Source organism: Stigmatopora argus, chromosome 3 (genome assembly GCF_051989625.1).
Source record: "Stigmatopora argus isolate UIUO_Sarg chromosome 3, RoL_Sarg_1.0, whole genome shotgun sequence".
NCBI lineage: Eukaryota > Metazoa > Chordata > Actinopteri > Syngnathiformes > Syngnathidae > Stigmatopora > Stigmatopora argus.
This window is the reverse complement of record NC_135389.1, coordinates 22,378,392-22,393,315: the sequence shown is the minus strand read 5'-3', so window position 1 is coordinate 22,393,315 and position 14,924 is coordinate 22,378,392. Positions and strand designations below refer to the sequence as shown.

The 14,924-nt window shown below is 43.9% G+C and overlaps 1 protein-coding gene across 1 annotated transcript in view; it reads left to right on the top strand.

Annotated features, from left to right (window-relative positions):
• tmem117 (transmembrane protein 117) overlaps nucleotides 1–14,924 on the top strand; it is a 36,216-nt gene that overhangs the window by 2,840 nt on the left and 18,452 nt on the right. Inside the window, exon 3 of the mRNA XM_077596003.1 lies at nucleotides 5,877–6,009. Coding sequence (XP_077452129.1) covers nucleotides 5,877–6,009 — 133 coding nt within the window. The remainder of the gene's footprint in view (nucleotides 1–5,876; nucleotides 6,010–14,924) is intronic.

Sequence of the window (14,924 nt, the reverse complement as noted above, 5' to 3'; positions counted from 1 at the left end):
TGACTCAGGGCCAGAGGCGGGGGACACCCTGAATCGGTGGCCAGCCAATTGCAGGGCACGATAAGACAAACAACCAATCACTCATAGCTGGGGACAATTTAGAGCACTGGTGTCAAAGTGGCGGCCCGGGGCCAAATCTGGCCCGCCGCATCATTTTGTGCGGCCCGTGAAAGTAAATCATGAGTGCCGACTCTCTGTTTTAGGATCAAATTAAAATGAAGAGTATAGATGTATAATACATTTCCTGATTTTCCCCCTTTTAAATCAATAATTGTCATTTTTTAATCCATTTTTTCTGTGTTTTTAGTTCAAAAATTATTTTGTAAAATCTAAAAATAGATTTTAAAAAGCTACAATAAACATTGTTTTAGATCTATAAAAAACTGAATATTCAGGGCTTTTAATCCAGTTCTTTTAATCCATTTATTAAAAAAAATCTAAATATTATATCTAAAATGGTCCGGCCCACATGAAATCGAGTTAACGTTAAAGCGGCCCGCGAACCAACCCGAATCTGACACCCTTGATTTAGAGTGTCCAATCATCCTAACATGCATGTTTATTGGAATGTGGGAGGAAACCGGAGTACCCAGAGAAAACCCACACAGGCCCGGGGAGAACATGCAAACTCCACACAGGTGGACCGACCTGGATTTGAACCCCGGTCTCTGACTGTGAGGCCGACACGCTAACTACTAAATCACCCGAGCACCAAAACATTACAGAAATTTAAAGCTATAGCCAAAAAAAGAGAATAGACTGAAAGGACAGGTAAAAAAATAATAAGGATATACATATATACATGTATTTGATACTTTGAATGATAAAACAAGCGAGTGGGATTTAGGGTCACCTTCAGTTTTTTGCTACCAGCTGTGGCCTTACTCATCTGTCACTGTTTTTGTGCGGGTGTGTGTGTGTGTGTTCATGGATCAGACCACCTCTGCCTATCTCTCACCCCCGCTTACACTCCACTCCGGAGGCAAACAACGCTACAAATAAAGACAATAAAAACTTGGCCCGACAACGCACTCTCTCAGCTGCAGGACTGCTTTTCCCGCACCAACTGGGAACTTTTTGTACACGACAACCTCCAGGACTACACGGACTCTGTTCTTTCTTACATAAAAAACTGCATCGACAACGTCACTATAGATAAACGAATACGGGTTTTTCCTAACCAAAAACATCGACAACGTCACTATAGATAAACGAATACGGGTTTTTCCTAACCAAAAACCCTGGATGACCAATGAGACACAGGCACTCATCAAATGCCGTAATTCCGCCTTTAGATCAGGGGACAAGATAAAATATAGCGCTGCCAGAGCTGAGCTGAAAAGAGGCATTAAAAAGGCCAAGGCAGCATATACCAAAAAAATTGAGGAGCACTTCACAGAAAATAACCCAAAGAAGATGTGGCAAGGAATACGACATATTACCAACTACAACAACAATACTATGTCTGTTAATGCAGATGCCTCACTAGCGGATAATTTGAACCGTTTCTTTGCCCGCTTTGAGACTGACAAATCAGGCCCAGTCTCAACACCCCCACCACCACCCTGCAGCAATACACTGACGTTCCGGGAACAGGAAGTGAGACTGGTAATGCGGTCTGTGAACACCAGGAAGGCTGCGGGCCCTGACGGAGTACCTGGGAAGGTGCTCAAAGCCTGTGCTGACCAGCTGGCTGGAGTCTTCACAAATATTTTCAATTGTTCCCTGCAACTATCCATCATTCCATCTTGTCTGAAATCTGCCACCATCATCCCTGTCCCCAAAAAGCCAACCATTGGCAGCATGAATGATTATAGGCCTGTTGCCCTCACGCCTGTGATCATGAAGTGCTTTGAAAAGTTGGTAGCCCGCCATATCAGGAATACAATCTCTCCCTCAATTGACCCTCACCAGTTTGCTTATAGGGCAAACAGGTCCACTGATGATGCTATTGCCATTGCTCTTCATACAGCACTGAGCCATCTGGAACACCCTGGGAACTACGTGAGGATGCTCTTCATTGACTACAGCTCAGCCTTCAATACCATAAAACCGGACATTCTGACTGACAAACTCTCCCACCTTGGACTATCCTCTTCAATCTGCTGCTGGATAAAGGACTTCTTGACCAACCGCCCACAGACTGTTAGACTTGGTCCCCACCTCTCTTCCTCCATTACACTAAGCACTGGCTCCCCTCAAGGCTGTGTACTGAGTCCTCTTCTGTACTCCCTGTACACCTACGACTGTGCACCCACCCACCAGTCTAACGCCATCATCAAATTCGCTGACGACACCACTGTGGTCGGACTCATCTCAGGAGGGGATGAGTCGGCTTACAGAGATGAGGTCAACAATTTGTCTTCGTGGTGCTCGGTGAACAATCTCACACTGAACACCACGAAAACTAAAGAAATAATCTTGGACTTTCGCAAACACGGCACAGATCTGGCCCCACTCCTCATAAATGGAGTATGTGTAGACAGGGTCCAGTCCTTTAAATTCCTGGGGGTCCACGTCACGGACAAGCTCTCATGGTCTACAAACACCACGGCAGTGGTGAAGAAGGCTCAGACACGACTCCATTTCCTCAGGGTACTCAGGAAGAACAACTTGGGCTCCAATCTTCTGAGAACCTTCTATAGGACCACTGTAGAGAGCATCCTGGCGTACGGCATCACAGTGTGGTACGCTGGAAGCACGGCGGCAGACAAAAAGGCCATGCAGAAAGTGATTAACACTGCCCAGAGGATTGTCGGCTGCTCTCTGCCCTCACTTGAAGACATTGCCAGCCCGCGTTACCTCAGCAGAGCCAAGCACATCATAGGGGACCCTTACCACCCTGGTCACAATCTGTTCCAGCTGCTGCCCTCTGGCCGACGCTATAGGTCCCACAAAGCTCGGACAAATAGGCTTAAGGACAGTTTTTTCCCCACATCCATCAGACATCTAAACTCGCGCTAACATACACACATTCCCTTCTGCGGCATATGAATAGATGTTTGGTTGGTGATCTGCCTCCTGCTAGCTGACTTGAAGGAAGGTAAGTGGCAGACAGTGTGCGGTAATCGAGAGGTAAGCGACCTGTATGTAATCGAGAGGTAAGCGACCTGTATCCACAACAGCGGAATGACAAATTACAAGTCCGTAACTTACACTTATTTTGGTCTCTTGCCGATTTAACGTAGCTTATGGAGAAGCACCATCAATTTCGTCACACGCAGTTCTGCGTGTGATGACAAGTAGGCTTTTTTGTGTTGTGGTAATGACGACATGGCCTATGTCCGATTATTATTATTATTATTATTATAACATCTGACACGCATAATTGCTCCCCTCTGGCTCTCCACGGTTTGTGTTATTTCCTCAATTTTTTCCTGCTAATTCGGACTAAGCTTATGTGTCATATGTGTTCCCCTTTCCCCCCCCCCAGTGGGTGGTTGCTATAAATGTCATCTCGATCACTGCACGCCATCTTGATTCCATATGTAAATGTTTGAGGAGAACATTTAGCCTCAGCGGGGAGTCTATTCGAGATTTTACACATAAATATCGGGGGTTCATGCCTATTTTGCTTCTAATTGGACGTGAATCTAAATAAACGGCCAATCCCAACACATCACACCAATATTATCAGTTTTATTCGACAGAGCTCATTGATAGATTGGATGCATTCTCTTCATCGCCACCAGGTGGAGACAATGCACTTTTATGTATCCTGGCCACAATTTAAAACGAGTTGTGTTATACCAGCCATGGGCAAACTACGGCCCGCGGGCCATATACGGCCCGTTAGGCTTTTTAATCCGGCCCGCCGACGTTGTCCAAATTATAGTAAAAATCAATGACCTCATTCATTTCCCTTTACCATGCAATACCATCGTTTCCCCGATAGATGGGACACTAACTCCAGATTTTGATGTGCTGGCAAAAAAAGGGAGAACAACAACACATTTCTTTTTGGGGGCGCCGTGACTCAAGTGCAAGCATGGGCTCACTGCCTTAACCACCCCCTCCAAACTCCACTTTTTATTATTTTTTTAAATACACATTTCTTTACTATTTATTTTTGTCGTTCACGATGGATGGATTCTGAAGATAGACAGCATTCATGCCGTTGTAAAAGCGGGACTCGCTGGCAAAGGAGGCAATTAAGTTCAGCCATGCAAGGGAATTCAATTATGCAACAGTGATGAGCCCTGAAATACCACACAGCAAGACGTATGGTCTGAATTCCACGCCGGTCATTTCTGGTTATTGGAAATTGACCCGAGGCCACGGGAATTGGGCGACGTCTATTTTTACGGCCTTCCCCCGAACGTAAATAAATTGCGGTCCAATTATGGCGTGCGGCATTCACGACGAACATCGATAGGTAAGGAAAAAAAGCCTAGGATTGGATGTCGTGGCGCTAAGAGGGAAACCGCTGAGCGTATCCGTGAGCTGCCTTGCTCGACGAGCGGGTAACCTTCAAGCCCTTGGCTGCCGTTTATTAAGTTATGGAAGGATAAATGGCAGCTTGGGTAATATCACGCCCTCCAAAACATTCACAGATGGTTCTTGTTTATAGCATCGCAAAAGTGCTCATTTTCTATCAGCGGTTTAGCATTGTTTAGTTAGCATTATTTTGTTTTTTCTAAAAGTAGCATGCCATAATGTCCATGTTATTGTTGTACAAAGGTTGGTGCTAATGCTACTAGCATGGTTTATCAACTCATTTAGTCAAATTGCTAAGTATCGTGATGCTAGCTAGCCCTTATTCATAGTTATCCCCCATAAACTCACATAATTACAGACACCAACAGAAAAACGTGACTCAAAATGGCTGCGTTATTTGTATAATAAAGAATTTTAACTTGGCGCTAATGCTACGAGCATGGTTTATCAACTCATTTAGCCAAATTGCTAACTATCATGATGCTAGCTAGCCCTTATTCATAGTTATAGCTAGTTAGAGTGTCCAATCAGCCTAGCATACATGTTTTTAGAATGTGGGAGGAAACCGGAGTACCCGGGGGAAACCCACGCTCGCCCGGGGAGAACATGCAAACTCCACACAGATGGACATGACCTGGATTTGAACCCCAGGACCCCAGAGCTGTGAGGCCCACACGCTAACCACTCGTTCCGCCCTTTATTTATTTATTTTTAAACGTTAAAAAAAAATGAAAATCCACAATGAAACGTATAAGCAGAAGCCACTCTTTCTACTAGGACTCAGCACTTAAGAAACATTTTTTATTTTATTTTATGTATTGTTTTAATAAGGGCGACCCTACTTTGCAATTTTTCAATTATCGCGGCCATGTTTGCTCCACATGAACCGTGATAATCGAGGGATTACTGTAATTACAAACAGCAACAGAAAATGATTTAAAATGACTGAATTATGTTTTTTATAATAAATCATCTATTGTTCCCACCAGAAAACGCGATTGTGCTACTACACATTCCGCTCAGCTGGTCTGGGATCAGAAACAATGTTCATTTCAGCCAGAAAAATGCTCAATTCCTCAAGTCATTTCATCCCATTGGACAAAAAATGCCACACGTCATGAACGTTTGAATGATTCTTCTAATCGACCTTAAGTCATAAAAAAAGAAGCATGCTAGCATTATTCCCAAACGTGATTTTCCCCATCAGAACTGATGAAGACACCTGGGATGTTGGAAGACAATCACTCCCGCATTGTGGAAGTGACACCTGAAAGTGGTCCTTCGTCTTCATTTCCCTCCCAAAGGCCACGTGTCCAACCGAGCGGGACATTATCGATCCTAGATAATTCATTTAGTTTCATCTCCGTGCGGCGTGTTAGTCGCTTGACGAGGTCTTTGAGCCGCCGCTGACGTTCCCGTGTTTCCCTTTTCACCTTTAGGTCGCTACCTGCGTCTGAAAGTCTTCCGCGAGGACCACGGTTCTTGGATGACCATGTTCTTCAGCACCGTCCTCTTCCTCTTCATCTTCTCGCACATCTACAACCTTTTTCTGCGGATGGCCGGCAGCATGGAGTAAGTCGTTTGAGAGTTATTTTCTTATTTTCTTAACTTGATGGAGTCAAATGTTTCATCTTAACTGGAAGGCTATTTTTTTTTAGCTGTAGCTTTTTAACTAAATGCAATTGGATTGTGAGAGATTAGCTTCCCCAACGCAAATGTATCTAGGGTGTTCCATCATCAGGCCTTGATGTCGTTGTTCGTCTAAGGTGATTGGCCGAGAGGTTCAGAGACGGGAGTTGACGTATGCTAATTGCTATTGAGTTGCTTTCAGGCACGAAAATGCTTAGGCTAATTTAGCACTAATTTAGCTAATTTGGAACAAATGAGAGAATTTACATATAAAGTACACCTCTACTTACAAAATTTTCAAGTTAGGAAAAAAGTCTTGGGACTAATTAATTTTGCAAGTAGAGGTTTGTTTGGCTAATTTAGCATTCTTTCTGAAGGGAACTACACAGTCACCTCTAGAGCCAGGCTTTGTTGATTTATTCAAATATTTGGGGGCAAAATCTTGCAGTGGAGGAGGAGCTATGTGATGGAAGATTTTGTAAACTGCAAATTTAACAGTATTGTCCCAGTTCAGGTGTTTGTGTTTTTTTTAATATCTGACAGTGGTGGTGTGTTTTTGGTTTTCGTCCAATACTTTTAGAAATTGCTTATAAACGGTTTCAATTGGTTTTAGTGTTGTCTTGCAGGCCGATGACAAACTTTTTAGACAGTAAATCATGTAATATGATCATTGTGTCTGGTGGCAGTAGCTCTGTCCACTCTTATTCGTTTTTTTTGTGTGTTTTACAGCCTTTCTATCTTTTTTTATTAGCTAGGTCTACAGTGTCTTCTGTGTCTGTGCTTGCTACTGCAAACAAGGAAATTTCCCGAATACGTAAATAAAGTAATCTAATCTAATCTAAAATACAGTTTTGTTGACTCAGGAGTTAGACAAATTGTATTTATAATTCTATTCCGAGTGTTTTTATCCGTCGTTTAAAGACAAGTTGTGAGTCAAGAGTGAATTCTTGGACTACATTGATTTTTTTTTTATGTTGGACTAAAGTCAGTCCATCTTTCTTTCCCTTTTAGCTACTCTCATCTGCTCCGAAGTGGTTTTCCTAGCGGATGAGTGTCTGTTTTTAGAAAGCTTTCTTTTAAACGCCAACTCTTTGTTTCCTTCAGGTTTGATCTGGTCTCAATTCTGGTTCTGACACTACAAAAATGCCTTTTTAAAAATAAGCGTTATCAGTTCAAAGCACATAAGGGCTCGTACTGGATAGCTGGGAATTCCTTTTTTTTGCCAGAGGGCCGGGTTTTTATAATCAGTCCATCTATCGCCCCGTTTCCTGCGGGTGACATCGGCAACCACCTTGTTTATCCAGATAACTGCAGCCTTGGGGAAGGTCCGCCAAGATACTAAACGTGGCTTGCCCGAGGAAAATCTCTCCTTCGGAGCATTCGTTTAGCGACCGCTCTCGTTCGGGGATCCGACTTCCATCCAAAAAAACACCCGCGGAAACGGGGCGTGGCTCCGACAAAGTTTGTTTTGACATTCAGGTGCTTAGATGCTTGTTGACTTCGATGCCCTTGTCTGGTTTGATGTGGAAAATATGTGTTGGACGGAGCAGGAAGGAAACGGAGTGTGAAACTGGACACCGTTTCCGCCATCTTGGCTCCTACTTTGCACCTGCGGGTGGAGAACGTTGACTCGCTTTTTCCCATTGGTCGTTTGTGTCGTTCAGACTTTTCATGGCTAGGATGGATTTTTCTAATCCCGGCGGGATCCGTTGCTATAATCAGTCCATCTGTCACCGGGGTCTTTTTTCCGCGGGTGGTATCAGCGTCCACCTTGTCGCCGAAAAGCTTGGAAAGACGGCAGCCCGGAGGCAAATCCCCATAGACGCGACGCGACACGGTTAAGGTAGATTTTTAAAGAGGATTAAAATATTGTCGAGAGAGAAGGAGGCGTTTCGGGGTTGCTAAGGTGATTTTTTTAACAGGTGGAAATATGGCGGGTTGAGTGGTTGGCATGTTGGACTCACAGCGCTGGGGTCCTGGGTTCAAATTCTCGTTTTGCTGGTTTTCCCTTGGCTTCGGTGGGTTTTCTCTGGGTACTCCGGTTTCATCCCACTTTGCAAAGACATCCAGATAGGCTGATTGGAGACTCTAAATTGCCCCTAGCTGTGATTGGTTGTCCTTTGTTTCCTCGTGCCCCGCGATTGGCAGGCCAACAATTGCCCGATGTCGGCTGGGTTAGGCTCCAGCACCCCCTGATGAATTCAGTTTCTTAGTTTTGGAATGTTACCCATGCATTCTGTTAGTTTACCTGTTTAGGAGGAGTCAAGTGGGTGGAGTCTTTTTTTGTCAGTCCTGCACAACAACATAAACAAAAACAACAACAATGAATGTTAGTTTACTCCATAAAAATTTAATGAAGTCTTCCCAGGCCTGTTTTTTAATTAGCTCTGCTGTGATTGGCTGACCACCGATTCAGGGTGTCCCCCACCTCTGGCATGAAGTCAGCTGGGATAGGCTCCAGCACCCCTAATGAGGATAAAGCGGTTCAGAAAATGAATGAATGTAAATATGGGTTGAATCACAAAAAAATGTAAGCTGAATAGAGTGCTTAAATGTACTGTATATAGCTTTAATTCAATCATTCATTTTCTGAACCGCTTATCCTCACAAGGGTCGCGGGGGTGCTGGAGCCTATCCCAGCTGACTTCGGGGACGAGGTGGGGGGAAGAAATATGCAAACTTTCACACAGTGAGGACAGAACTGGGATCAAACCCAGAATCAAACCGAGAATTGTGAGGTCGAGGCCCGAACCACTTCATCACTGGACCACTCTGTGCCTTTAATAGTTACCACAAATCCCTTGCATAAATAGATAAACAACTATTCATCATTCATTGTAAATAATTCAATTCAGGGCAATCGACACAACAACAACAACACTAATGTGCCGCAACCAATGGTGTAATTAAGAATGTTTAATATACTAGTGTAGAATGTTTAAATTAGGAAAACAATGAGATGCCTGCTTAAATATCTGCATCCATTTCACTTCTATTTATAGTTTTTAATTTTAGGCGTGTGCACATTGCACGTGCAGGGATTGTAATTCAGATATTAGCACTGATTAGCATTAGCATAACAATTTCAGACAAATTTGACCCATGTATAAAAAAGCCGCAACCAAAATAGACCACCTGCACCAATCTAACAATACAATTCCACTCATTCTTATGGAATCCTGCGCTACCTAACATGTGCCAACAGGGGGTGCTGTGGTAACGACAGTGTACCCTCCCTGCTTTTTTATCTTTCTTTCCTGGCAGTTTGTACGGCCAAAACACATTAGCGTTTTCATCTCGCTTTTGCTGTGACATGTTGGAACAGAGTTCACGCCTCACCTACGTGACCTCAAAAGACGGGGGCTGGCCTACACTGGCACGGATGCGCGAGTTTAAAAAAAAAGGTGATGGAGGCGGAGCTAAAAAGAATCAGATGAGTCGGAATGTAGTGAAAAGTTAAGTCTTTGGAACCTTATCCAAAACTGGATTTGCATCGAACGCCCCCTCCCCACCCCGCCAACGCCAACTCGTCCCCGTGCCTGCAGCGAGGCAGGCGCAGCACAAAGGAAAAGTTCGACAAAGCTTAATGCCCGTTGGCGGCGCCCGCTGCGAGAGCGGGTGTTCCTTTGCATTTATGCGCCGCGAACAAGCTGCAGAGAAGGCTTTGAAACAGAGTTGTTTTTTTGGCACCACATCATTGGCAGAACCATGATACAGGGACCGAGGGGGGGTCGACAAGTGGTCCGCACCGTGCCCACCGCTCCCTCGAGGTAGCGGTGGCGTGGGAATGGGAACGTGACCCCCAAGCCGCAAGCCACCTGTCGCCTCTGTCGTCAAGCGCCGACGGTTGTTTACAAGGGTTTTGTCGCATTAGTTCAGTCATTTTCTGAAACCGCCGCCGGGGGAGGGGGTGCCGGAGCCTATCCCAGTGGACTTTGGGCCGGAGGCTGAATCGGTGGCCGACCAATCGCAGGGCACGAGGAGACAAAGGGCAACCATTTGCTCGCACACTCATAGCTAGGGGCAATTTAGCATATAATTAGTCTAGTATCCATGTTTTTGAGATGTGGGAGGAAACCGGAGTACCCAGAGAAAACCCACGATTTCAAGGTGCGGCCTGGCGGGTGAGTGGTTAGCGCGTCAGCCTCACAGTTCTCACTCTAGCTATGATTGGTTGTCCTTTGTCTCACAATTCGGGGGTCCTGGGTTCGATCCCAGGTCAGTCCTCTGTGCACTTTGCATGTTCTGGGTTTTCTCCGGGTACTCCGGGTTCCTTGCACATTCCAAAAACATGCATGCTAGGCTAGCTGGTTGAACTCTTAATTGCCCTTAGCTATGATTGGTTATTGGTCTTCTCGTACCCTGCGATTGGCTGGCCACCAATTCAAGATGTCTCCTAGTTGGTTGGGAGCTATAAAAATAATGATTATTAATAAACGATCTGACCTTGCAGATGAGTGGATAGCGGGTTGGCCTCACAGTTCTGGGGTCCTGGGTTCAATCCCGGGTCGGTCCTCCTGTGTGGCGTTTGCTTTTTCCCTCTTGGCTTGGGTGGGTTTTCTCTGGGTACTCCAGTTTCCTCCCACATCCCCCCAAAAATGCTTGGAAACTCCAAATTGCCAAACCCTAGCTATGATTGGTTGTCCTTTGTCTCCTCGTGCCCTGCGATTGGCTGGCTAACGATTCAGGGTGTCCCCCGCCTGGTGCCCAAAGTCGGCTGGGGTAGGCTCCAGCACCCCCCGCGACCCTTGTGAGGATAAGAAGTTCAGAAAATGAATGATTGTAAGCATTCCCCATTTCCAAAGAGCTAGCTCGTAATGTATCGGCTCGCTAACGGAATAAACGGCATCCGTGGGTGTTCCAACAAAAGAACATTTTTTGTGTATTTACTCATTGCGTATGTCGAGGCAGAAGAATTAAATGGAGCGGGAATTCTCCGGGTTGCGTGTGGCGCGTCAGTCGTGTGTTAAGCGACATTATTAACAAGCACCTCTGGGTCAACAGCTATCAACTTGTTACCCGCCGTGTGTCATTTTAGGAGGCAAAAGCAGGCAGTTGTGACTCCCCGGGAAGCCAAAATCCACGTGACGGCCATTTGCATTTTAATGTAACTGTCAGATTGAGAGGTGGGAGGGAGGGAGGAAGGGAGGTATAGGCATTGGTGCGAAACCGGGCCAGCGTGACCACCACCACTTTGATGGCCCTGACAAGCATACGGTTAAATCGCTCAATCCCGTTTTTCCATTTCACAGTGCCATTATCAGCCAAAATCGGCTTCTAATTAGTCTGCGTTATTTAATTAAAACGGCCCGACGTGAGGCACACCCATTAGTCATGATTCATTTAGGGGAAGGAGGCCTACACGACAGTATTTGGGAAGGACGACAGCAGCTGTTGTGGGGAATCACTATTGTAATGCTAATTCGTATTGCCGATAAGTTACTGTATTTTCTCGCATATTAGCCGCATCCGCGAATAAGCCGCACCCCTTAAAATGGCTTTAAAATCGTTCAATTTTAGAATTTCTCTCGTATAAGCCGCCCCCTGATTCACAATTTTCACCTCTGTATTCGTGGTTTTAACAGGGAGTACTAATGTGTTATTTTGAAGGGAAAATCTTAAGAAAAATTATTACATGTGGTTTTTCTGAGATACTTTATGAATCTGTCGGAAAGGGTGTGGCCTGCACGTAGACAAATTCAGAAAAGGAAGTCATTTGGCCGAAATTGACTCAAAGCATACCTGTCAACCTCTGCCGATAACTGCCCTTATAAATGATTATGATTCCCCTTACAAACCCCCCAAAAACCTTACAAACACCGTACGAGTTGTACGTAAAGTAAATCGTGAGTGCCGACTTTCTGTTTTAGGATCAAATTAAAATGAAGCGTATAGATGGATATTCAATTTCCTGATTTTCCCCCTTTTAAATCAATAATAGTCATTTTTTAATCCATTTTTCCTGTGTTTTTAGTTCAAAAATCATTTTGTAAAATCTAAAAGTATATTTAAAAAAGCTAAAATAAACATTCTTTTAGATCTATAAAAAACTGAATATTCAAGGCTTTTAATCCAGTTCTTTCAATCAATTTATTTAAAAAAATCTAAATATATCTAAAATGGTCCGGCCCACATGAAATCAAGTTGACGTTAAAGCGGCCCGCGAACCGACCCGAGTCTGACACCCTTGATCTATACTCTTCATCTGAATTTAATCCTAAAACAGAAAGTTGGCACTCATGATTTACTTTCCAGGGCCACACAAAATGATGCAGCGGGCCAGATTTGGCCCCCGGGCCGCCACTTTGACTTTGACACGTGATATAAACTGTACCCTGGCTTTAGCCATCATTTTTTTTTGAGTGACAAATATGTAAGAAAACACGGTAAGCGCCAGTTCGAGGTGTGTTTTTTGCTTTTATCGGGCGAACGGGATAAGCAGGGCGGAAAATGATTGGGTGGGGGGGAGCGTCTGCGATGTTTGACAAGCGCGATACCCCCAGCGGGATTTAAAAGCCGTCGTGGTATTTGCTGTTGTTAAGCGCCATCCTTTTGTGTGCGTGATTGCCGTTACGGCTTTAAGCCGGGGCTAATGCGCACACAAATGAATTCAATTGGCTGAATGAATCGCACGTTTCGGAATGTCGGACTCCGCCTGTTGCGTGGAAAAAGATCCTTATCCGCCCTCCCCGTAATACTTCAAAGCTTACGAACTCAGGAATTATGGATTTTAATAAGACGCATAGGAGAGTAAAATTGTCATGGTAAAGCGGCAATGTCACGGAGACTTTGCCAGAGGACGCTGCAGTTGGATTCTTTAATGCTTTTATCATAAGCCGCTTTCATCGGGATTGGCTTTTCCTCGTATGGGCGGAGCCACAAAAATCAGGTGACCGCACGCCAATCGTTGGTTGATCTCGTCGTTGGAAGACTCGGGGGGGGGGGGAATGTTTCTGACTCTCGTAAACAAAATTCCGCCACTAAGACGGCGAAATAAAGCTCATTAAATATTAAACACGCGATTCGTTGACTTTCGAGGCATCGGCATACTCCAATGTGGGTATTCGCGTCTGGGAATACGCTGTGTTTTGAGAAGCGGCGAGGTGACACGTTTTCTTACCTTGTTATTTCTTCCTGCTGCTTTCTGGGACAGCCGAGGAGGGGGGCAGGGGGTGCCGTAGTCTGTTCCATATGTCACTGCTACATTCATGTCTAACAGGGGCAAACAATAACCATCATAACCTTGACATTTTCTTAGATTCCAGGAGAAATATTTGCTTCTATACTCATTCATTTGCCCATTCAGAGTGTTCGCTGCCTGGTGCCTGCAGTTAGCTGGGATAGGCTCCAGCACCCTCCGCAGCCCTTGTGAGGATAAGCGGTTCCGAAAATGAATAGTCATTATATAGTACAGTAACGAGGAAGCTAACATTAGCACATGTACGTAGAAACACACATCTAAAAAAACTTCTAATTATTAATTAGATTAGACTAGACTTGACTAGACTAGATTAGACTAGATTGACTGGACAGACTGGACAGACTGGACAGACTGGACAGACTGGACAGGACTGGACAGGACTGGACTGTACAGCACTGGACTGGACTACAATGGACTGGAATGGACTAGAATGGACTGGAATGGACTGGAATAGACTGGAATAGACTGGAATAGAATAGAATAGACTAGACTACTCGTTTTTTTAGGAATAACATGCATCTCATTATTTTATTTAAATATATATATATATATATCTGACGGCAACGGCGTACAAAAGAGTTTTTGTTGTTGTTGTTATGGGAGGTTCCAAGTGGGAGTAAAGCAGGCCGCAACGGTGCCGGGACAATTTCAAAATAAAATAAGCATATCTGCAGAATCTTTATCGCCAAGTAGTATCTTGTCCGCCAGCTTTCTGTCAAAGCCGAAGACTGACAAAGGTTCCCGAATGTCACATGTTTCATGTTCTTCCTTTTGTCTGTCATTCCAAAGTTACACGACTTTAAGGCGAGAGCACTGAAGCACAAAATGTCATCTTGGCACTGTCACATGTGGATATCAGATAAGAACTGCATTTGAGAATAGCAGATGGGGGGGGGAGGGACCAAAAAAATAAAAGACAGTCTCTGGTTTGGCGTGAAATGGAAATCTGTCTTTCTAATACTTAAAGCTTGATCGTTCAGAAAGGATCTTGCAGAAGTCGATTTTCTTTCAAGGTAGTCGTTACCTTCACCAAAAGTGACACGTCTACTTTCCGTCTTTGTTTCTGGATGGATGTTTCTAATGGAGAGTGAAAATTGGAAGTATGTATCTCATTCCTGTCAACTTTGACGTTTTTTGATCATTTCAAATTGTGTATGCCGTATAACAACTTTGGCACGGGATTTTTTTAAGTACATTTTTTGGTAAAATCGATCTGGTTTTACCCATTTAGATTAGATTATATTAAAATTAGATTAAAATTAGAAGATTAGATGAAGATTAGACGAAGATTAGACGAAGATTAGACGAAGATTAGATCAAGATTAGATCAAGATTAGATTAAGATTAGATCAGATCAAGATTAGATTACAATCAGATTAAGATTATATTAAAATTAGATTAAGATGAGAACAAAATTAGAATACAATTAGATTAAAATAGAATTAAAATTAGATTAAAATTAGATTAAGATTAGATTAAAATGAGATTAAGATTAGATTTAGATTAGATAACTTTATTCATCCCATATTCAGGAAATTTCATTGTCACAGTAGCCAGAGAGTGAGAATACAGACACAGAAAAAGACATTTCAGACATAAATAAATAGGTCATAAATATGTGAACAAATAAATTTCAACTAGCACCTGGATTGTCTCG